Source organism: Erpetoichthys calabaricus, chromosome 11 (genome assembly GCF_900747795.2).
Source record: "Erpetoichthys calabaricus chromosome 11, fErpCal1.3, whole genome shotgun sequence".
Lineage (NCBI taxonomy): Eukaryota > Metazoa > Chordata > Cladistia > Polypteriformes > Polypteridae > Erpetoichthys > Erpetoichthys calabaricus.
In genome coordinates this window covers 58,566,166-58,588,983 of record NC_041404.2, presented here as the reverse complement: position 1 = coordinate 58,588,983, position 22,818 = coordinate 58,566,166, and the positions used below count along the sequence as shown (strand labels likewise).

The 22,818-nt window shown below is 36.8% G+C and overlaps 1 protein-coding gene across 1 annotated transcript in view; it reads left to right on the top strand.

Annotated features, from left to right (window-relative positions):
• The window catches only part of ankhd1 (ankyrin repeat and KH domain containing 1), a 198,412-nt gene that overhangs the window by 108,849 nt on the left and 66,745 nt on the right, over window positions 1-22,818 (top strand). The window contains 1 exon segment of the mRNA XM_051934204.1: window positions 192-959. Coding sequence (XP_051790164.1) covers window positions 192-959 — 768 coding nt within the window.

Below are 22,818 nucleotides of genomic sequence, written 5' to 3'. Positions count from 1 at the left end.
TTTTGTTTTAAATTATTTATATTTGAACCATTTTTTTCCAAGTGTAATCCAGGCAGTTTGTCCTAATCAGAGCTAAAAGGTTAAATGATTTTTTTTAAATTAAATTAATTTTAAAATTTTGTGGGCAAGTAATTTTTTGCATGGCTTTTTTCTTTTTTCCCCCCCTTCCAAACGCTTTTTCACGTGCCTAGGTGCATCCAAGCAAAGGTCGAGCCCCCTGCCGGGAGCTGAGCATGAACTACTGCCTCCTTTCCATCCTTACCAACCTTTAGAATGCATTGTGGAGGAGACTGAAGGCAAACTGAATGAACTTGGACAACGGATCAGCGCCATTGAGAAGGCACAGTTGCAGTCACTGGAGCTTATTCAGGGTGAGCCTTTGACCAAAGACAAGATTGAAGAATTGAAAAAAAGTAGGGAAGAGCAAGTGCAGAAAAAGAAAAAGATTCTAAAAGAACTGCAGAAAGTTGAAAGACAGCTGCAGCTGAAAACTCAACAGCAGTTTACCAAAGAGTACATGGAAGCCAAGGGGCTAAAAGATGATTCTGCACAATTACAACTACCCCAGCAGTGCTCGGACAGAGGCAGTGGAGATCAGGTGGGTGAAGAGGAAAACCTACCAGATGATGACTTCTCTAAGTTGCCCCAAGTAGACACTATTCTGTACAGAGAGAACCAGCACCAGCAGCAACAGCCATCTCCACAAATGGCACCTTCTGGCCAAACTGGATTTGTTCCAATCCAGCCTCTGCCTGGACAGCAGTCTACAGATTTCTCAAATTCTGAGTGCCCTACCACAAATCCACCTGATCTTCAAAGAGTAATGGTTAACCAGCAGATGTTAGGACAGCAGCAGTTAACCGGAATTGGACAGGGATTGCTGGCTCAAGCAACAGATGGATTAATGGTTGCTACCCCAGCACAGACGCTTACTGACACCCTCGATGATATAATGGCAGGTGGGTTAAGAATGATTTGTTTTTCTGCATAATATCTGTATTACCCTCAGAATATAGTGTGGTCTTTGTGTTTTTTTTCTCTGTCTTCAATGAGGAAAAGTGAGTCTTTATCTTTATTACAAGATATCAAGTTTAGATTAAAGATGAATCAATTATAACAGTGAAATTCACTGCTAATGTTGCAGGCATTTTTTTACATTTTTCTTGATCCTTTTTTATCATCATGAAAATGTTTTAAGGACATAGTACAGAGGATTTAGATGACAAATAAGTTAAGTGTTAAATAAAGTATTGTCATTTTTACTAGCTATAGGCTCTTTATTAATTAAACACTTATTTTTGTGATGGTAAAATTATGAACTCAACACTTCATCCAGCTTGATAATTTAAAGTGAAAAAACAGATCTAATGCTAAGTAAAGTTATTTCTTAGCTTAACATCAATGTATAGTACCTGAATTTAGATGATTGCAAAATTAGTTCCCTAAGGGAATTAATATAAATCATTATGAAACAAATTGGGGTTAAAGGGCAATATGGTGCCTAGATTAGGTTGCCACTGAAAGTTTAGAGTTTGGTGGTCAGATGCATCATGACGAAGATGTGATATTTTATAACGTAGAGTAGTAATAGTATCTAAGTAACTAGATTCATTTTCATTTTGTAAATTCAAATATTCCTAAACCTTTGTTTGTCATTGCTTCTATATTGAATAGAGTTGAGTAATCGAGAATAACAATTTGAATTTGTAAGGTTTTTTTATTTTTTAAATTGTGCTCTTAGTTGAATAATCATTTCAGCTTTTGTTTACACCAGGGACCCACAGTCATGGGCCTGGTGGGCCTCAGTGGCTGCAGGTTTTCACTTCAAGCACATTCTTAATTAGAAAAAATGTATTTACTACTAAAGCATTTTGTTTTTTGCTTAATTTTAATTAATTCACTTGATATGATTTGGACCCTTTAATTGCCTGTATTAGTTTTAAGCAGCTGCATTCAGCTTTTAATTATGTCCTGTTTTTCTATCTAGCCACCAGTTATTAACAAAATGCAAATAATAAAGAAATCACCAGCTATCCAGCTAACTTGGTTCCATTCAAAATGGTGAATGGGTATTATGAAATAAATGCAATAGAAAGGGGGCAAGTACAAGAAGTACAAAACTATTTTGGTCCACAGATTCAGATAGTGTTCTCAGAAAGCGAAACTCTACAACAATCTAAAATTTTTTTTAAATGAATGAAAGCACTAACGAGCCATCAAGTTAAATACCAAGTTTCATTATCATCAAAGACTGGCTTTTAATTAGGACACTGGTAGGAATGAAAGGCAGCGGCCACTGCAGCCCTCCACAACCATGAATAAGGATCTCTGGTTTACAGATTACAGTTGATTTTTTTAAAGAAAAAATACAGAAATGACATAGTATTTCATAAAAATTCTGGTTAATTTTTATTTTTTTGCAAGTTTTGCAAGTCAAAACAATGACATGTTTCCAACCTGAAGTACATCTGCCAGACACATTAATATCTGCAAATTTTACATTTTGAACAACACTTGAATGTTAGGATATCAGTGTCACATTGTAGGGAAGAGTTTGATAAACATGTTTCATTTTGGTATAGAATGATTGTTTTCATTTGTAGTAGATTAACTTTTTTAATTTTTTACATTTTTTTATATTTTCGTCTGATGGCTGTTCTAAGAGCCACGAAAAATCACACTGGTGTATATTTTGTACTGTTGGATGGTCCAAATATTGAATGAGTGCCTGCAGGCTTCCCCTTTATGACTTCTAAGGTTGGAAGTGGTGTTAGTTTACAGGTGGCTGCAGAGTGGGTGAAATACCGAGGATGAATGATAGCTAGTGTTTTATTTGTTATGGTAATTAATTATGGAAATAAATTTCCATAATCGTAATTTTTTTTGGTAATTTCATACTCTTCATTATGTGGTGGACCAAAAGTGGTTGAATTTCTACCAGCTAAACAGCCAAGAGTGAACAACCTGTTTGCCTGCACGGAGTAAATGGAATGCAGATATTGCCTTTAAATTTGCATGCTTTCTTCTCGTATCTTATTTTCTTAGATTCATCCTCATAGTATACTGTTACTTGACAGTCATACAGTCAGTTATAATACATACAGCTGAATACAAAACATTCCACATTATTTGAAAATTAATAGCATAATTCTGGAATAAAATGTAGGCATATGAATTGTTTAATCCTATCATATTGGGTATATACTACGAGAAATATGAATATATTAAATGAATTCTTGTACTTGCTCTGTGTTCTGACTAATCCATAAACAGTGTTCTGTACTGTAGTTTTGAAAATTGTAGATTCTGCAGGATTAATGTTATGGCTGTAGTGCTAGTTCCTGAAGTGCTGCATTCATGACAGAACTGTATAGAACAAGTGGGAAATTTCACTTTTACAGAACCTTTTTAAATAAATACATACATAAATAAGTAGGTAAATAAATAAATATACACACACTTTGGTCTGAACACACCAGCCCGGCATACCACAGCATAAAAAATTGCACCGGCCATTGCAGAGTATTGCAGAAGATGTGTTGGGGTGTCACTTCCCACACTAAAGAAACGCAGTCTCCTTAGGAAGAAGAGTCTACTCTGCCCTTTCTTTATAGTTCCTCTGTGTTCCAAGACCAGTTCAGCCTGTCATTTATATAGACCCCCAAGTATTCGTAGGAGTGGACCACCTCTATATCCACTCCTTGAATAGTGACCAGACATAGAGACTCTTTAGCATGGTGGTAGTCAATAATCAGTTTTGCTGGTGTTAAGATGTAGATAATTCTCGTTGTACCAAGAATCAACCTTCATCACCTGACTCTCTATCCTGATCAATACATATTAAGGTCAGAGTAGTATATTAAATAGTAGTAGTAGAAATAAATGCAGTGTTTAGATTTTCATATTGTATCACTGTATCTAATGGCTGTTACTTACACATGCAAAGGTGAAGCGCTCTTATTATATCAGCATTAAGAGCACACTGCATGACCTCTAGAAGATTATTACAAAAACTAAGCACAGTATAGGCCAGTTCCATGTTCTTTTAACTGAAGACAGTTTTATTCATTTGGGCTGTTGTGTTTTTAAAGGTCAAGCATTTCACCTTAACATTTTATTTTAAATTTACAGTACAGGTTAAGGGGGCTAAACACATTTTCACACCTAGTGTGAAACTCACCTGGAGTGTTTGCCCCCATAGTCCAGTTTGTTGAGGTAGAGATCAGCACACCAGTTGCACGCAGGTGTAGACCAAAAAGACAGTACTGAGAGCCTTTGGAAAACATGGTATCAAGCAAATCCTGGAGCGGTTTGCATAAGGAATGAATTTGATCTGATACGGATCTGATTAAACAACAGGAAATACCATGCATTAATAGATGCATTTCTTCTTGTAACGAATAAAACGACTCACACAAATACCAGGCAACTACCTCAATCCTAACACCTAATTCAGTGCCATTTTCTCTCCTTAGATCAGATAACAATTGAATATGCAAAAAGGAGAAGATTCACTTGTGATCGGGTCGATCAAAATCACAGTGATGTACACCGGTGGGGTGTCCACTATGGCATGATGCAAACACTAGAGACACATTAGCTTGGATATTGAAGGAATAAATATGCAACAAACATTCCAAAGTAAAAATTACTAAAAAAATATTTAGAGACCTAACGACAGAAAACATTTAATTTGAGATTTGTGATTTTTGCCTAAATAGAGGTGACATTCAGGATATTGGAGAGTAAATGTGCAACATCATACAGTGCAGTTGAAATTCACCCGATGCCCCTAAAGTCTAAATTAAGTTTAAGCACATTAGTCTGTGCCATCAGTGCAACTTCCCATGGAGTCATCAAAATTAAATGTGTCCTTTGTGTAGCTTGCAAAGTAATGCAGTAATTCATGTTTTCTTGCAGTTGTCAGGTAAAAAACATTCAGGTCACAGAGCTGTCCTTGATAACCAAACCACATAATCATAACAAATGTGGTGGTGCACAAATGCGGCTCTTGTGGAATCTTCATGATGATTTCTTCCAAGAAAAATGTTTATGCCCAATGAGTGAAGACTGATACACCTGTGTAATTTTTACTTGTGGTTAGGTTAAAAGTTGGATGCTTGAAATGCCACCAAACTAACTGGAGACTGAAACAACAATAAGTGATCATCACCTGATTTGGCACAAAGCAATTCAGGTTGTGATTGCATAAAACATCTCAAGTTAAAACTCTCAAAATCCTAAATAAGGCCCTCTGTATTTTTATATATCGGATCCAATGAGTGATGCATCACACTATGACAGTGGCATATCCAAGTATTATTTTACTCTGCTTATCTAACTTGTTCCACTTCTGTTCTTAGCTTGCAGCAGATCAGCTCCTTGTTTATATATGCTGCTCCTTGTGATAAAGGTTCATGGTTTGGGAAACCGCTTTAGAAATCAGGCTGAGCAGAATTTGAATTTCTAAAGGTGGATTATACCTCTGTATCTACTAAGGCTGTCAGTTTGAATTTCATTGGTGGATCTAAGGCAAGAACTGATGATCAAATTTGTTAATATTAAGGTTCGCTTTCCTCCTGCTTATTTCAGCATTGCATCGTTCCTGACATACAAAATATTGGAGGTGCAAATAAAAAGATGTGAAATGCATCACATCTTGGTTTAGCCTTTGTGTATTTTAGATTACTTAGCTTGTAATGTCATTAGTTACATGGACAGCCTTCCATTCCTTGAAAACACACCCCATATTTTTGGGGTGCTTTTTTTTTTTTTTTTGCATGAATGCTGTCTAATATGATGGCTGTGCCTCATTACCTTTTTTTATTATTTATTCTTTTGCATCCTAAAAATATAATTTTCTTGTTGCTCATGCTCTTTTCAGCCATTGCACCCTTATTGCCCAAGTTGCTGATGTTATTTTAAAATTCACTGGAAAATTCAAAGATAACTTTGACAATTAAATAAATGAATGACATATTTTTTGGTCTTTCAGTTGTGTTATAATTGCCATTTGAATGTTTTCCTCAAAAATGTGATTCAGCAGCTGGGGTTCTCCTTGGAAAATCTCACTGTTTTGGTCACACAACCTTTTTTTATTATATTTTGGATTTGTTTTTTTTTTTCTGGATTAATTTGTAGATATTTTTAAGCCAGTTGCATATGATAACTAACTAATGTAGGTAATTAAAAGAACAGAAAATTAAAGTAACAACTAATTAATAAAAATGAATCATCTTAGAAAGGAATTCAATTAAAAAAAAAAAATCTTAATTAAGATGAAATGAGAATTTAAATATGACCCTTACAGATAACCAAATTTACTATTCAGTGCTCCCACTCAGTCATATGTTGACGGGCATTCAGGTTTATATCATAGCACACTGACACATTTAAAATCTGAAATTGTGGAGGTGTATTGCAACAACACCATAATTTTATCTGGCACGAAGCTATTTAAAATTGTAGTGTCAATGACCAGATAAAACTGAGTAACAAAGCTAAATGCAACTGCATATTCAAAAGACGTTCATCCTTTACAAGTAAGTCAGGTTTGCAAACCCAAGTTTTACTTTTTAAACTGCTGATTTAATGAAACCAAAACTTGATGTCTGGAAAGTTTTTGAACACAGCATACTATTTGGTACATTAAAGAGCTGGGGCAAAGTAACTGAAGCTACCAGTTTACTAAGATACTATAATTTTGTATTTCTTCTTCATTACATTCAATACATATATCTCCAACAGTTTAGTGAGCATTACGGGAGCAATGTTACAATGAAATAATGTTGCAGTGAAATTTTTTTTTTTATTTAATAAATAAAAAAAAGAAAAAAAAAACATCTGAAATATGCCATCTATGACTTAAATTATATGCTCCTAGTTTGTGATCAGCCTTCATGAAATGGCATACCATGACAAACGTTTTGGTTGTGTTGCAGTATGAACACAAAGCTAAAATGTAATTTAAATGCCTACAACATGTCAGAATAAAGTTAAACAAAAAAAGAAAATGTTGACAGCCCTATTGATAAAGTATATATTTAATTGGCTATCGATTTTCAAGGCATGAATTTCAAAAAGTGTTAAGCCTTACAAAGTAGATATTTATTTTCATAATTTTATAATCTAATTTTGTGGCTGCAGCATGGGACAATTTTACAACAGCAGCCCTCTGCTAAAATTTCTAATTAAGGAAAACATTGTATTGATCATATTGTCACTCAGGGATATCGTTGCAGGTGTCCATATTTCTACAGGAGACGGCACCAGTGGCAGTATCGTGTAACATTATAAAGATGCTTTAATGTTGGCATTTCAGTGTTGTTTTAAAATGACTACAATGTGTGATGTTATATAGGCAACAAAATCTAAAATTATAAATAAAGCAAAACGAAAAGGAGCTCCTCTTTTCATTTCTTTTAATGACATGTCCCTCTTTTTTCTTCCTTCCACTCAAACTATTGCTCGACAACATATACATGTGCCATTCCCCTCCATGCACAAGAATACTCCGCGGATTCCCTTTTCTCCTTTTATTATTCCACCTTCTTTAATGTAAAAGTCAATATTTCAGTCTTTACTCCCTTCTAAGGTTTCACTGTCTGCTCTTTGTATACAGGAAGTTTTGGCAGCAAAATGACTCGTGTGATTCCTCAAGTTCTAGCATACTTTGTGTAAAGGAGCACAACAGCTAAACCACCATATAGCTTAGCAGATTCTGAAAAAATGTTTTTTGAGATCAGCTAATTTACCGATTACTGTTTGAGTCATTCAACATTAAAACTGCCTGATATAGATTGGCAAAATAGAGAATCTCTATACACATGCCATGGAATTAGTGTGTCTGTCTTATGTGGATGCTGGGTAGCTTGATCCATAAACTCTAAAACAATTAAATGTAATTCAAAATATACAGGCCACCTTTATTACATTTTTACTGAATATAAAAAAGAGAAGAAAAAGACCCCAATTAGTTAATCCCGCCTGTTCATCCTTGATGGCTGGCTTCCACCCATAGCACTCAACTGGTGTCCCATGCCACTGATATACGTAGTCAGGTCTGCACACTCTGTTTACAGCACACAAGCTCCATTATTTATTTATTTATTTAACACTAGTTACCTCTTATTTGTTTTAAATTTGCTGTTTGTCATTTGTAAGCTTAGTAGTTTCCTGATAATCACCCAAACTTGTTTTACAGAATTTTTCAGTTGCTGTGAATTTAAGTGTCTGCTCAATTAAAATTATAATAATAGATAAGCACTTAAAAGATTACATTTAGGACATTCATTTACTTCATTTATGAGACATGAATTGGTCCACAGTGCCTCAATTTATGTAAAAGAGAATATCAGTGACCTCATGTTTGCTGGCCTCAAGGACCAAAAACCTGTCTATCTGGAAGGAAAAATGTTAAGTAATGGCTGCATTTTTTTACATGTTTAAGCAGTCATGGATGATTTTTGTGTGGATTTCAAATGTGCATTATAGGCAGTGCTAAGCATATCGAGTTCTCCTTTCTTTATGATCATGTCACTGTACACACAGAGATTCCAATTTTTGTGAAGAGCTATGTTTTTAAGAGATTTTTATTTGAAGGCTGCAAAATCAACTCACTGTTGCACAAGTCAAAAACATTTCATTCTTTGTAGACTCACTGGAAATAAAAAAAATAAATAAATAAAAATCTTAAAAATAATGTAGCGAAAAGTGGTGGAAGCACATGTGAATCATAAGGATTTAAAGTCCTTTTTATGGTTTATTTTATGGCCTGCTATATCTATAACTTATAATTGGAGCAGGTACCCAGTTTCAAAGATGCTCAACAACGCTCCTGATTTGGGTTTACCAGCAGTGTGTTGCAAGTAGCCTGGGCTTCTGTCTAGGTGGCAGCTTCCTTGCACTTCCATTGTCCAGTTGAATATGTGCAGTGGGCTTTGCTGTGAGTCATCTCGCCTGAACAGTGTCAGACCTTCTAGGAACCAGCATTTCTTTTGTCAAGTCGTAGGACCCTGGATGGTATTACTGACACTTTTTATTTCAGGCCATTCTTGGTTGATAATCGCATCATAAAGAGGATTAGGAATGGGAGTAATTCTGAGATGATGCGTTGTCTTTATTGAAGTCAGAAGTTACACCTAATGTCATGAAAAACATACACCTTAGAAATCACAGAACTGTCTGCTCTTAGCTAAGCCACTCTAAATCTCTTCATGTTTGACAACATTGTTACTGTGTAGGCTTGGGTAAAATACTGATTTTCCAATTAATCATTATTTTTCATATAAAAGATTCAGTGTCGATTCTTAAAGTCTCAAGATCGATCTTATGATTCTCTACCCTGCTAAATTACTCTATGTATATTTTTACTTCTTATTTGGTGTCTGATCCTGTAGATGTTGGTAATGTGCCTGTTAAGGATTGCTACGAAAAAAGCACTTTACTTCCACTCAGAATGAGAATGGTTCTGTTTGCAGGTAGGACTCCTCAACTGAAATCTGTGCCTTAGACACTTAAAGCAGATGCGTGGATTTCCTGTGGATTCAAATGGTGCATCTGCAAAGAACAGGATAAATGCAAAGCCCAATGTTATCTGTGCTGCTCAGAAATTATGTATTGTTGGAACACAACAAATTTGAAGAATCATTTATCCCGACATCACCCATGAACATAATCTCAGTTGACATCCAAATGAGTAGAGCCTAAACAATCTATACTGGAGATGGCGGGTAGCTCCAAGTCTCCGTTTAGCTCACCTCTTGCCCAAAAAATAACAATCTATAGCAATTTCTATCTGTAAAGAAATGAGACCGTAAACCGTAGTTGAAACCAAGTGCTTTCAACATACTGTATGATACAGGTTTTCAAACTGAGATATGCTATACCAACCAGAAAGCAAACAAGTGAAGTTATTGTACCTAGGCTTTATGAAGCTCTTAAGCAAAGCATTGACACATCTCTTAGGTCAGCTAAGAGAGAGTAGCTCTAACTTGCAACAACTGGCAGCAGATCCCTATGTGACAAATCACATGTCACCACATTAGAAACGACTGGGCACCTGTGGAGGATGTGTTGCAGGCAAGCACGCTGCATGCCATTCACCCTGGTAGCAACCTTGCTGTCTATACATTATGCAGAGCTGCTCAGATGGCTGGCTGGCTGTTGTTCCAGAAACCTTTCTGTTGCTTCACTTTAAGCTGTACTGCTATGGTGGAAAAAGTTTGCAATGTGCCTCACCTGTCCAAGCAAGTTGGCAACTGTTGGAATTTTTCAGAGCAGCCTACAATACCAAAGTGAGTGTGTGCACAAAGCAGCCGGTGTGAAATACCTCCATAAGCACTTTACTGCACAGATCATATTAGTGCAGTTGTTAGTTATGTTGGCCGGTTCTTTTTCTTTTATATTCCATTCACTCATTGCCACTGTCAATAACCATAAGCATTAGATCCTCATTTTAAAACTCTTCCTTTTTGTCTGAGAAGGACCGGATGGACACATTTTTGAGACTGATTTACATGACTGCCGCACATGAGCAACTGAAGATGTGTGTAACTTGCAGAAGACACGAGTCTTCCCACTGTATCTTTAATTTAAACTAATTCATGATTATTTTAAATGTCCAATATGGGAATAAATTTGGTTAACAGTTCAGTTGAAGGGAGACTACATGAAGATTCATTAACACATGAACAGGTTATTTAATAACATTATTTAATATGCAATATTTGATTAACTCATAATAGTATTAACAAGCTGATACAGATGTTTTATAAAGTAGATGCAATTGCATTGTATTAAATCAAGGAGCCTTCCATAATATTTGTGGACTCTGTTGTGTTAATTCATATGTTAGTTAAATTATGGTGAATTCTGAATGAGTGCAGTGCCGTGAAAAAGTGTTTTTTTTTTTTTTATTTGAAGTATTTCTTCTTAAATGTCATTCCATGCTTATGCATATGTTATGAAGTCACTATATATATACACACCCTTCAAATAAAGTGTAACTGAAATTTTTCACATTGTATCAATGTTCTCTATGCATGGTCTTTAAAAAAGCTACCAATATATCTTTGCTAATTCAGTCAAGATAATATCAATCGAACCAAATCGGGACATTGTGAATCAGAATTGAATCAAATTGGGACATCAGTGCCAATACCCAGCCCTACTGTTGTGTGCCTGTCTTCTCCACTCCTCAAGCATCACATTTCGGGGAACCTTTGGTGGTTTAGCATTCTCTTTTTTGAGCTGTGGTGGTGTCGTACTTTTCTCTTCTTTTGTTACCACAATTTGTGCGTCAGCTCTCCTTTCCAAGGGGAACTTCTGATGCCCATCTTAAAGTTTTAAGAGTTCTTTGATGTCCTACCAGGTATGTCTGTGTATGAATGTGCCAAAGGAGTCTAGCAGTACTTGAATAAATTGTTTAGCCACCAAATTATCCACTATGTGATTAATATTTGAACTGATCCCTAGGTGAAGTCCCTTAACAGCTCAACCTCTTGCATCAAATCCTAAGCCCACACTAACTTGTTGGGGTCGTAAAATTACTCCTTAAACTTCCTTGATTATGTGGCTGGTGTCATGCAGTGATTAGCTAAGATCTCTTTATATTTTTTTATTACTTCATTGCCAACTGTGACTCTCTTCTCCAGATCATGAAAGGGCGTTGTTGAAGAAAAACAATGCTCGCATGTTGGCCCATTCTCTCTTGGGCCTAGAGATGGATGTCTGGTTATGGTTTGTTCAAATACTACGAGGTTTTATTTTTTGTGTATGTTTAGGTGAATGTTTGTGTAGTGCTATGGTAATGGATTGTGTCTGTCTGCTCTCCTTGCTGATTCTTAAGCAGTCAATCTGTGCTGATATGTAACTGGTGAATCCATTCAGCAAGCTATGTGCTGGCAATGCAGCTGTTAAGTAAAACACAGAATAGCCAGAAAAAGAGTTTGGGTCCCCACAGGGAGAACCCTGTTTAACTCTGAAAATGTTAGTGCAGTACCCAAACTTCACAAGAAAATCTTTGACTTCCTTATTGAAGGGACAGTCAGCAGATTCTTGTTCTGGGATTTTTTCAAACTATATGTGATGTGGTAGAGATGAGGCAGAATAGGTAAAGAATTAAGACAAATACAGTGGAACCTCGGGTCACGACCGTAATTTGTTCCAAAACTCAAAATAATTTCCCCCATAAGATTGTATGTAAATACAATTAATCCGTTCCAGACCATACAAACTGTATGTAAATATATATTTTTTAAAGATTTTTAAGCACAAAAATAGTTAAAAAAACCATAGAATGCACAGCGTAATAGTAAACTAAATGTAAAAACATTGAATAATACTGAGAAAACCTTGAACAGAGAAAACCTAACATTGCAAGAGTTCGCGCTACAGCCTGATTTTGCTCACTGTAAACACTTTTTTTTTTTTTTTTTTTTTTTTTAATTTTAAGCACAGGGAAAAAAATGAACATTTGAAAAATCCTTAATTTATACAAAAACTAACCATAAACAACCAAGAAAACTAACCTTGCAGAGCAAATCGCCATGAATCTTCCTGGCTTTCTCACATAACATCGACCTCGCTTACGATATCCCCTGCAAGTTGCTTCTTGTTCAGCCACACTAGCAGCAGTTTTTCCACCTCTTCCAGCACTTGAGTCCTCTGCTTGGTTAACACTGTAACTCCTTTTGCAACATCAGCTGCTTTAATGGCCTCTTTCTGCTTTAGAATAGTTGAAATCGTAGATTTTTACTTCTTGTACTCGGCGGCAACATCAGTAACACGAACGCCACGCTCATACATTTCAATAATTTCTTTCTTTAATTCGATTTCAATTTTCTTCTAACCTTTCTTCTCACCAACACTACCACTCTTCACTTGCTTAGAGGCCATGGTTAACTGCAAAATTAATGCAAAAGCACACAAAATAGAGTACAAAGAGTTCACAGCGTATGCACGCACGTCTGACCGAGAACAATGTACAGCGAGAGACTGAACACGTGGGGAAATCATCGGCACGTACGAACCAGAAGGGAAACTGGCTTGTTCGTCACCCAAGTGTGTGGTTGTGAACAGATGCAAAAGTTTTGCAAACTAATTGGTCGGAACCCGATTTGTACGTGTTCATAATCTTTCATAACCCTTCTCAGACCTCCTTTTCAGCCCCATGTGTTATATGAATACCCAAGTGAGTCATGTGAATAGTCACACCCTTGACAATATTTAATGGTAATATATTTTTTTTCATTTGTTCAAATGTAGATTTTGCTAGTGTATTTGGAATTTTTGACCTGTTTCAACACTCCGCTTTAAAAGTGCTTTCGCTGTCAGTTAGATGGCCTCATATTTAGAATATGTAAGACCTCTGGGATAAAAAGTAGCTCATAAGTGGGCTTTAATGATTTTGGGGCCTTCAAACCCAGATTATGACCACTTTACAACTGTTTCTGAGAGTTAATATGGAGTTCTTGTACTTGGAATTATTGATGTGAAGTACATAGTTGAGCAACATTATGGGAAAACTTTGAGATTTTGTGCACATATTCATAATCCTCAGACGTGAGGTCTGTGAAATTGACTGATTTGTCAATACTTAGAAAAGCTCTATTCAGGGATGCATGTGTTGGGCTTCTCAAGAGCCTTTTATCCACATACTTTATTACTCTGAGTATACTTTATCCATAAAATATATGTTGTCATACCTTGCATAACTGAATAACCTTTATGGCACAATAACAGTTCAATACATTTAAGGTCACTACAGTATTTGGATTTAATAATCTTCATGTGGGAAAAGGCTGACTCGCATAAATAAGTAGAGCCGAATAATGTAGTCAAGGAGGTAGCACATTTCCTCATGTTTGGGTACTTCTCCACTGTAAGTAAGTTCCAAAACTGTCCAAGAACCCCAGACTTCAGCTGAATGTCATCCTGAAGTGTCAAAATCTCATCCTCCACTGTAGAGGAGTTTTAGGTGAAACAGTGTTGCAATTTTTGATGCGGGTGAATCACCCTCAACATCTTCCCTAAATGGATAGCACTTAAATGTAGCGATTGGCTCAAGTAAAACTGAGTCTTGAAACCGTCTGTCAAAGTCTGACAGGCAATTTTCAATCTGCTCTGTGTAGCGTATGCTGTCAAGTTGCGCACATGCCTTCCATTGCGTCTCCAGCTCTGACGCGAGGTTTTGGATATTCCCCAAATCAAGGCGCTACAGCTTTGAGGACAGATGCTGCATTTTTCGTTTGAAAGCATTAACTGAGCTAATCATATTGACCATGGTTTTCTCTTTTCCATGCAGCTGTAAATTAAGCTCATTCAACATGTTGGTCAGATTGGAAAAAAAATGCCAAGTCTAGCGGCCATTGATCATTATTAAGTTGCTTGTATTCTGCGTATTTAATGACAATTTTAGTTTTTTTTAGTTCCCTCTCCTTTCTCTTTCTCAGATCGCTTTTTTGAAGGAAGTTGGTTTCGTAGTTTTTATGACAAGTTCGAAAGTGCCTTTCCACATTTTCCTTCTTTGGAATAGCAATGATAGATTGACAGATCAGACAAACACACTTCGATTGTGACATTGTGAGAAAAAAAATCCTCTTCCAATTCCACATCCAACCCATACCCTCCCCAAACAATTTTTTTTTTTTTTAATTCCTTCTTCAGTCGATATAAATTGGAAGGCTAACTAGATCATAGCCGGAGTTTTGCAGTAGCTCGCGCGTTTGATCATGCGTGCGGGATGACCAGTCTGTTAGAAGAAAAGAGATCTCAGACTTGCCGCCCTGTATGTCAATCAAGTGGCAAATGCCATAGGGAGTATATATGATAGACAAACGTTTAAAAAAAATTTTTTTTGAATGCAACGCGATCTACCAGTCGATCGCGATCGATGCATTGGGCACCCCTGCACTATGGGAATCTACAAAAATGTAATTTTTTACAGTAGATCAGACTAGATATTCTGTTCTATAGAAAAAGAAAATTCTTTCTTGGATAGAGCTCTTTTTGAATCCCCTGAAAATCTTTGAATTTAGATGCGTTCATTCTTGCCTGCACCACCTTCTTCTTTTTTTTTTTAATTAAGACTGCAGAGACAGGATGATTTCTAGTTAAAAAAATCTATGAGAAAGACAATGATGCTTGAATAATTCAAGCTGGAAAACAAATCCTTAAAGCCGTTAAAAAGAGTGATTTCTAAGTAGGATAAATATCCAATAGAAAAACTTGTGATTAGAACAGGCTAGAAAACAAATCCTTATAACCAATAAAAAAAAAATACAAAATTTGACATATACATTATATTAGCACATTTCATTGAGTCGTATGGTAACTAAAAGTAGACTGCTGTCTTTGTCTTTTATACCTCATGATTGTAACAGTTATGAAACTTTCATTTACAGATTTCTGGACCCATTTTTGTTGGGTGACGGTTATAAAATCTTTAATGGGAGTTTGGAACAAACTATGGAGTCATGCAGTTGATGCAGAAACCTTGACAACCTTTTTAAGATGGATCTGGATGAGATTTTGAGGCAGCTTAGGTGTTAACTAAACAAACAAGCAACAAATGGACTGAATGACCTCCTCTTGTTTGTCGCATTTCTTGTGTATTCTGGGATTAAATTTTGCAGTCCCTTAAAGTACGTTTCATTTAAAAGTATATGTAATCAATGGGTCTTAGCCAGAATTAAAATAATCTCTTTTCTTTGCCAACATTAATATCCAGTAGGTTGAACTTTAAATGATTTGTTAGTGGTCGATTTATTGATTGGCAGAGTAGTCAACAAAATTTATAGTTGCATTGCATTTTTCCTACCAATAACAGTGGCTTGGTATACGAGATTGAAAGAAATAATCACCCTTAAATTCCTTAATACTGCGTAAATCATCTAATTGTAAATAGAGATATTAGTATTGTTATTTAAGGTAGAGTTAGGCTTTGAAGTCTGAACAGAAATCACACCTCAAGTTCTGTTAATCTAAAATGTGGACTTCAAATTAATTAACGCTTCTACTTAAGACACTGTGAAGTATTATCAGTCTTGTGTCCTTTGTATTTGCATCAATTCCCGTTGCGGTATTAAAACATTAGCTTGATCCATCTGATCAGATGTTATCTCAATGCATACCTTAAGAATTCTATGGTAGTGCTATTTCAATGTCATGTTGCTTTCTTAGGATGATAAACACAAGCTTTTCTTCAAGGAGTACAATGGTCAGGCTCACAATATTTGTTGATAGTTTTTCCTTAATTTTAGGAGTTACATAACATGAGAGGAATTCTTTGTTTGCAATGCTATTTTCTTCAAATAAAATCAGGTCGAACTTGTACAACAAATAGATTCATAATTAAACTAGAAAAAAAATAAACATCAAAGTTTAGAGAAAGCAGGAACAAAAACACAAAACCTAACAACGGTTGGGTGAAATTCATTACTGAGCTTATGTGGCTGTTTGCTGGAAAAATTCACAATGGTTATGCTCCTATTGTTTCAGCCTGATGTTTTCACATTATAAAGGTGAGCCGGACTTTGCACTAGTCATACAGCTGTACTTTAGCTTAAGTTGTAATTTTTTTCACATTTTGGGAGGTTTAACATTAAAGTTTTTCTCTTAGTATTTAAACACTAGGGGGCTCCGCTCGCTTCACTCACCCGCCCCCGGGTTTGGTTAACCGGATATACAGTCATATGAAAAAGTTTGGGAACCCCTCTCAATCTTTGGATTTTTATTTCTTATTGGCTGAGCTTTCAAAGTAGAACTTCCTTTTAATATATGACATGCCTTATGGAAACAGTAGGATTTCAGCAGTGACATTAAGTTTATTGGATTAACAGAAAATATGCAATATGCATCACAACAAAATTAGACAGGTGCATAAATGTGGGCACCCCAACAGAGATATGACATCAATACTTAGTTGAGCCTCCTTTTGCAAATTTAACAGCCTCTAGACGCTGTCCTCCTATAGTCTTTGAGTGTCTGGATTCTGGATGGGAGGTATTGTTGACCATTCTTCCATACAAAATTTCTTCAGTTCAGTTCAATTTGATGGCTGCTGAGCATGGACAGCCTGCTTCAAATCATCCCATAGATTTACGGCTTTCGGTATTCAAGCCAGGGGGCTGTGATGGCCATTCCAGAACATTGCACTTCTCCCTCTGCATGAATGCCTTTGTAGATTTCGAACTGTGTTTTGGATCATTGTCTTGTTGGAATATCCGCCCCCTGCGTAACTTCAACTTCGTGACTGATGCTTGAACATTATCCTGATGAATTTGTTGATACTGGGTGGAATTCATCCGACCCTCGACTGTAACAAGGGCCCTAGTCCCTGAACTAGCCACACAGCATGTTGGAACCTCCACCAAATGTGACAGTAGGTAGCAGGTGTTTTTCTTGTAATGTGGTGTTCTTCTTCTGCTTGTCTAAATGAGCATTTGCATACAACAAGCAACCCTGTTTGTGGTGTGAGTGCAGAAAGGGCTTCTTTCTCATCACCCCGCCATACAGATGTTCTTTGTGCAAATTGCGCTGAATTGTAGAACGATGTACAGATACACCATCTGCAGCAAAACGTTCTTGCAGGTCTTTGGAGGTGATCTGTGGGTTGTCTGTCACCATTCTCACAATCCTGCTCATACGCCACTCCTGTATTTTTCTTGGCCTGCCAGACCTGCTGGGTTTAACGTCAACAGTGCCTGTGGCCTTCCATTTCCTGATTCCATTCCTTACAGTTGAAACTGACAGTTTAAACCTCTGAGATGGCTTTTTGTAGCCTTCCCCTAAACCATGAGACTCAACAATCTTTGTTTGCAGATCTTTTGAGAGTTACTTTGAGGATCCCATGCTGTCACTCTTCAGAGGAGGGTCAAAGGGAAGAAAGCACAATTTGCAATTGACCACCTTAAATACCTTTATATCTCATGATTGGACACACCTGTCTATGAAGTTCAAGGCTTAATGAGCTCATCCAACCAATTTGGTGTTGCAAATAATCAGCATTGAGCAGTGACAGGCATTCAAATCAGCAAAATGACAAGGGGACCCACATTTTTGCACAGCCAGTTTTTCACATTTAATTTAATTTCATACAACTAAATACTGCGTCACTAAAAATCTTTGTTCGGAAAACACCGCAGTACTCAGATGTTCCTAGGAAATGAAAGACATACCACTGTTATCTTTTTTTGTTGAAAATCGAGTAAATTATTATGTAGGCTGACAGGGGTTCCCAAACCTTTTCATATGACTGTACAATTTAAAGAGATTATTTTCATGGGAATTGTTACATACTTTTGATTCTATGTTTTTGATTCTATGTTGCATCGCTTCTCCGTGATCATAAATATACACCTGACCGAATTGTGGTTTCTTCGAAATTAAACTTGTAGCTTTAATTGTTGCGGGACCACAGATTCTCGTAGCATATGGTCCATTATTTTGTAAATCTACGTTTTGAGCGTTGAATGATGCGAATGCGAATAGATTATTGTAGACTTGGATATTTTGCTTGTAGTGTTTGTGGATTTCACTTTCACCAAACAACAAATCTGTTAATTCTAGCAGATACGCCTCTTCATTGGGAGGCAGCACTACTTTTCCCTGATGGCAACACGAATTAGATGATCTATAAGTCTCCGACTTAAACTTTAAAGCCAAACAATATCTACATACTTCTGACATCACCTGTGTCCATATATTTGATCTCTTTTTACTATTCCGTTATTTCACAGTAATAAATGAGTAATGAGTAATAATTTTCATTTGTTTGTGCTAATGCGATCTTTACTTTCTTTTTTGATACTTTCAAATTTTGCTACTTTCATATTCTTTAAATTGCTCTGCATGTATATTGCGCCATTTTTTTTTTTTTTTTTTAGCCTTTCGAATTCCACTGCTTTCATAATCTCTAACGTGCTCTGCATGTGAAGTCTTTTATTTCTGACCCCGATTAGACCTACAAGGTTTTCAATTCCACTTGGTCCGGGCTGATTATTACTTTCCTTATTTTCAGAATTTGCACATAGATTATTATTGTTCTTTTTCGCCTTCTTTTCTCTTAAGTGCTTTTGGGTCTCTTTTAGACAGGCTGCTCTTTCTTCTTCACTTAGTCATTGATGTGCCATCTAGAACGTATAAAATTTTTAAGAGCTGAGAGCACATGAAGTGTGTCTGCCAAAAGCATTCCAACAAGTGAGAGGTTAGATATCCGTGATCTTGTTTTAAATTGGTTGTTCTCTCGAGACGTCCAAGTGTCTTTCTGAGAAGGTCATGTCTCGACCCTATTTTTTTATATAATACAGAGACATCTCCAGCAATAAAACATAAAGGTGTAAAATTCACCTGTTCATGAAAATGTGGATATATGTATGCATAGTTTTATAAGGTAATACAGCTGTTGGGCTTGTGGACTTGTTAATTGATTCATCCCTATCAACGCTTTTGCTACTGGGTTGAAAACGTGGCCTTGACATCTGAAAATGGTAATAGCTGTCTGAATTTCCAGCCATGACCCAGCTGCTTTTTAATTTTTTTAAACAACCTAACAATGTTTCTGCTTCTAATCCATATTACTAACCGAGAATAAACCAAATTTGGAGGCAGGTACACGGTGATGGGACCATGAGACGTACTGCGCAGGCGCGCGTCTCATAAACCGCAAGCGAAGTCTTATCCACCGCGAACGAAGGAGTCACGGCCCAAGAGCGAAAGAGCTCAACTAACGTGAATGAGAAATGAAGCAACAACGCGCCCATAGCTAACGACTAACAACACAGCCACACACAAAAGAGGATTCTGCGCTGCACCCCAGAGTCAAACGTGAGAGGCTACGGAGGCCCCACAGGTCTACAAAGATAGTACGGAAGGCGCAGGCGTCACCGCCATAATGTGAGTGGCACTACTGTGGAGTGAAGGCGCAGGTGTCACCGTCATATTGTGAGTGGCACTACTGCGGAGTAAAGTTAGGAATAATGTGCTGCTTGGGATTATACAAACCGCTGAACGCTTTACACCAAATTCAGACACAATACCGCTCAACGATACAAACACGAGCCCACCTGGATAAGATCAATGAACGCAGGCGCCTACAACGCGCGTCTGAAACTGCGGAAGCAAAGCAGGCGCGGGTTCAAAACGAACAACCTCGACTAACGGATATACAAACACGAGCCTGCCTGGATAAAATCAATGAACGCAGGCGCCTACAACTTGCGTCTGAAATGCCGCGAGCAAAGCAGCATGGCTCCAAAACGAACGAGCTCGACTAATGTATTTCAGGATACCCAACGCCGGGGGTAGGCGAGCGAAGCGAGCATGGGGCGGAGCCCCCTTGTTACTTATATTAGATACAATACTTTTTTACCATTCCAGATTTAAATGTTGGTAACTTTTTTGATTTGTTTTGACTGGATACAAGACAAATGACATTCAAGAAATCCCTTGGTGGTTTTTCACTTATCTTTCTAGTCATCGTTTCAATAAATTTTATCACAGCCCTAAGTAACAAGAAACTATGAGCAAGATGTCCAATTAAGTCATATCTTCACCTCCCAAGTCTCCATTATTCCTTTTATCCTTGATTCTCCTGATGTCACTATTGCTGCAGACTTAAACCGTACATTCTTACATGCTGTGCTTAATGCCCATCTTGCTAATTCCCTTGACACCTCATTAGACACCACCTTCAAATGCATCATTGTCCCCTTTAATAGTGCCGATTTATCCTTTTTTCTTTGCATGAAACCAGTTTTCACCAACTTTAACAATGTTCATAAGTATTTTCTTCTGGACTATGTCATCTTGTACATGTGGCATAGGTTTGATTCCATGCTTTGCTTTGTACACTATAATGTTCAATCCCCTGTAAGTTAACGCTGACATCTTTTCTTCCCTTACAATTGAGTTGCACTAGTCTGTTAACTCCAAGATCTTCAACTGCTCTTTGCCGTTTTCAGTGCCCTTTCAGTTGGGCTGTCTTTTTTGCATGTCTGTCTTTGGCTGTGTTCATATTACCAGACTGAGGTGACTCAAATACGATTTTTTACCTTAATTGGACACAAATCCGATTTTGCTTTGCTTCCTCGTTGCTTATACTGTTAACCTTCACCTTCAATTCCTCCCACTCTTCATAGCACCTTCCTTTGAACTGCATAAGCACTTCACCACCACTGCCTTGAATATTTTTGTAGTCCCTTTTGTCCAGATGCAAATTTCCACTATTTTTCACTGAAACATTCATAGTTTTCAACTTACCTTGAACATCATATTCTTCCGATACCTTGATTGTATTTTGTTTCAGCATCTCAGTAATCTATTTGTACTCAACTTCCAGCCTACCAACCTTAGAATTGTTTTCTTCACGCATCTAACCATTAAAAAAATCAACCATTAACTGAAATGCTTCATGGTGTGATTCCACAGAAACACAAATGATTTTGTAGTTCATACCTTTTTTTGATGGATGCCTTTATATTTCTCACAGTGCCCTGGTCACTTTTCTTAGTCTTCTGTCCGCTCTAATCATTACCAGATCACACTATTAATGACTTGTTCATACATTCAGTTCCATTGCATCTCTTCTGATCACCATTTGGTAGTCATTTCCTTCTATGGCATCTTAGAAGACAGTATCTTCTACCAAAAGGTGTCCTGTTTATCTAAACTGCATTTATCACATTGGAGTTTAACCATTTATTTGTCAGTAGTTATAACCCTTCTCATTTCAGTCACTTGAAGTAGTATGCAATTGCTTTCCTCTTGTTCCTCACTTCAGCTCTTTCAATCGTCTCCTTTATTCTGCCCCCAATGTCACAAGCTGCTGTTATTACACTCTACTGTACAAACCTCTGATAAGTCAGTGCCATGTCATCCTTATTCAAAAATGTGCATCTGCAAAAGTCATCATGTTTAGATCAGTGGTTTTAGCCTTTCTTTAATGCAATACTTTGGCTGTTAGCCACTAAGGCCACATGAAAGGTTGTTTTAGTGGTACTGTTGCTGAGCCTTTATGCGAGTGATACAGCACCTGCTTAATGCCATGTGCACTTGATCGCTTTGTGGTAAGTGAACACCAAAGCTGCTACTACTTCTACTGAAGAATTCTTTCATCTCCAAGACCACCATTTAGTTATGAACTTGAACATCCATGCCTTGTTTTAGTATACTTGAACCACACGTGGTTCAATGACAGTTTTTCAGAGTAAGTTTCTATTCTATAAAGATGTTTTGTGAGCTGTTTTTTATATAAATAGAAGTATATATGTTCTTAATGTTAAAAAAAAAAAAAAAAAAAAAAAAAAAAAGGTAAAATATAAAGGCACTCTTAAAAGGTAAAAACCTAATGATGTCTCAACAGCTGGCACCGTTTTTATTTTTTTTAGTGAGGAATCAAATTGCACTTGCATTGACTAATTCATGTAAGTTGCCTGGCATAAAATTAACACACTGAATGCGTAATAAAAATTTTTCCCATTTGCAAGAACATGTTGAGGTGTCCTCCTTTATCTCCTCAGTAGAATATACCTTTGTGCTGGAATTCTTTCATGGAACTACTTTGTTATAATAGTAGGTTGAAGACTGATTGCCTTTAAATGTAAAAGATTTTGGATTATGTTTTTTTGCCTTGCATGCATAATGTATTATGTCAGTTTCTCATTTGGGTTTTTCTGTTTTTTGTAACTGTAGGTTTAGTTAGATTTATAGATGGTACATGCTCAGTTTCTTTGAAGGTTGAGAGAAATGCATGTATATTCATTCAAAATAGTAAGTTTTAAAAACCAAGCAACAGTTTTCAGAAACGGTTTCCTATTT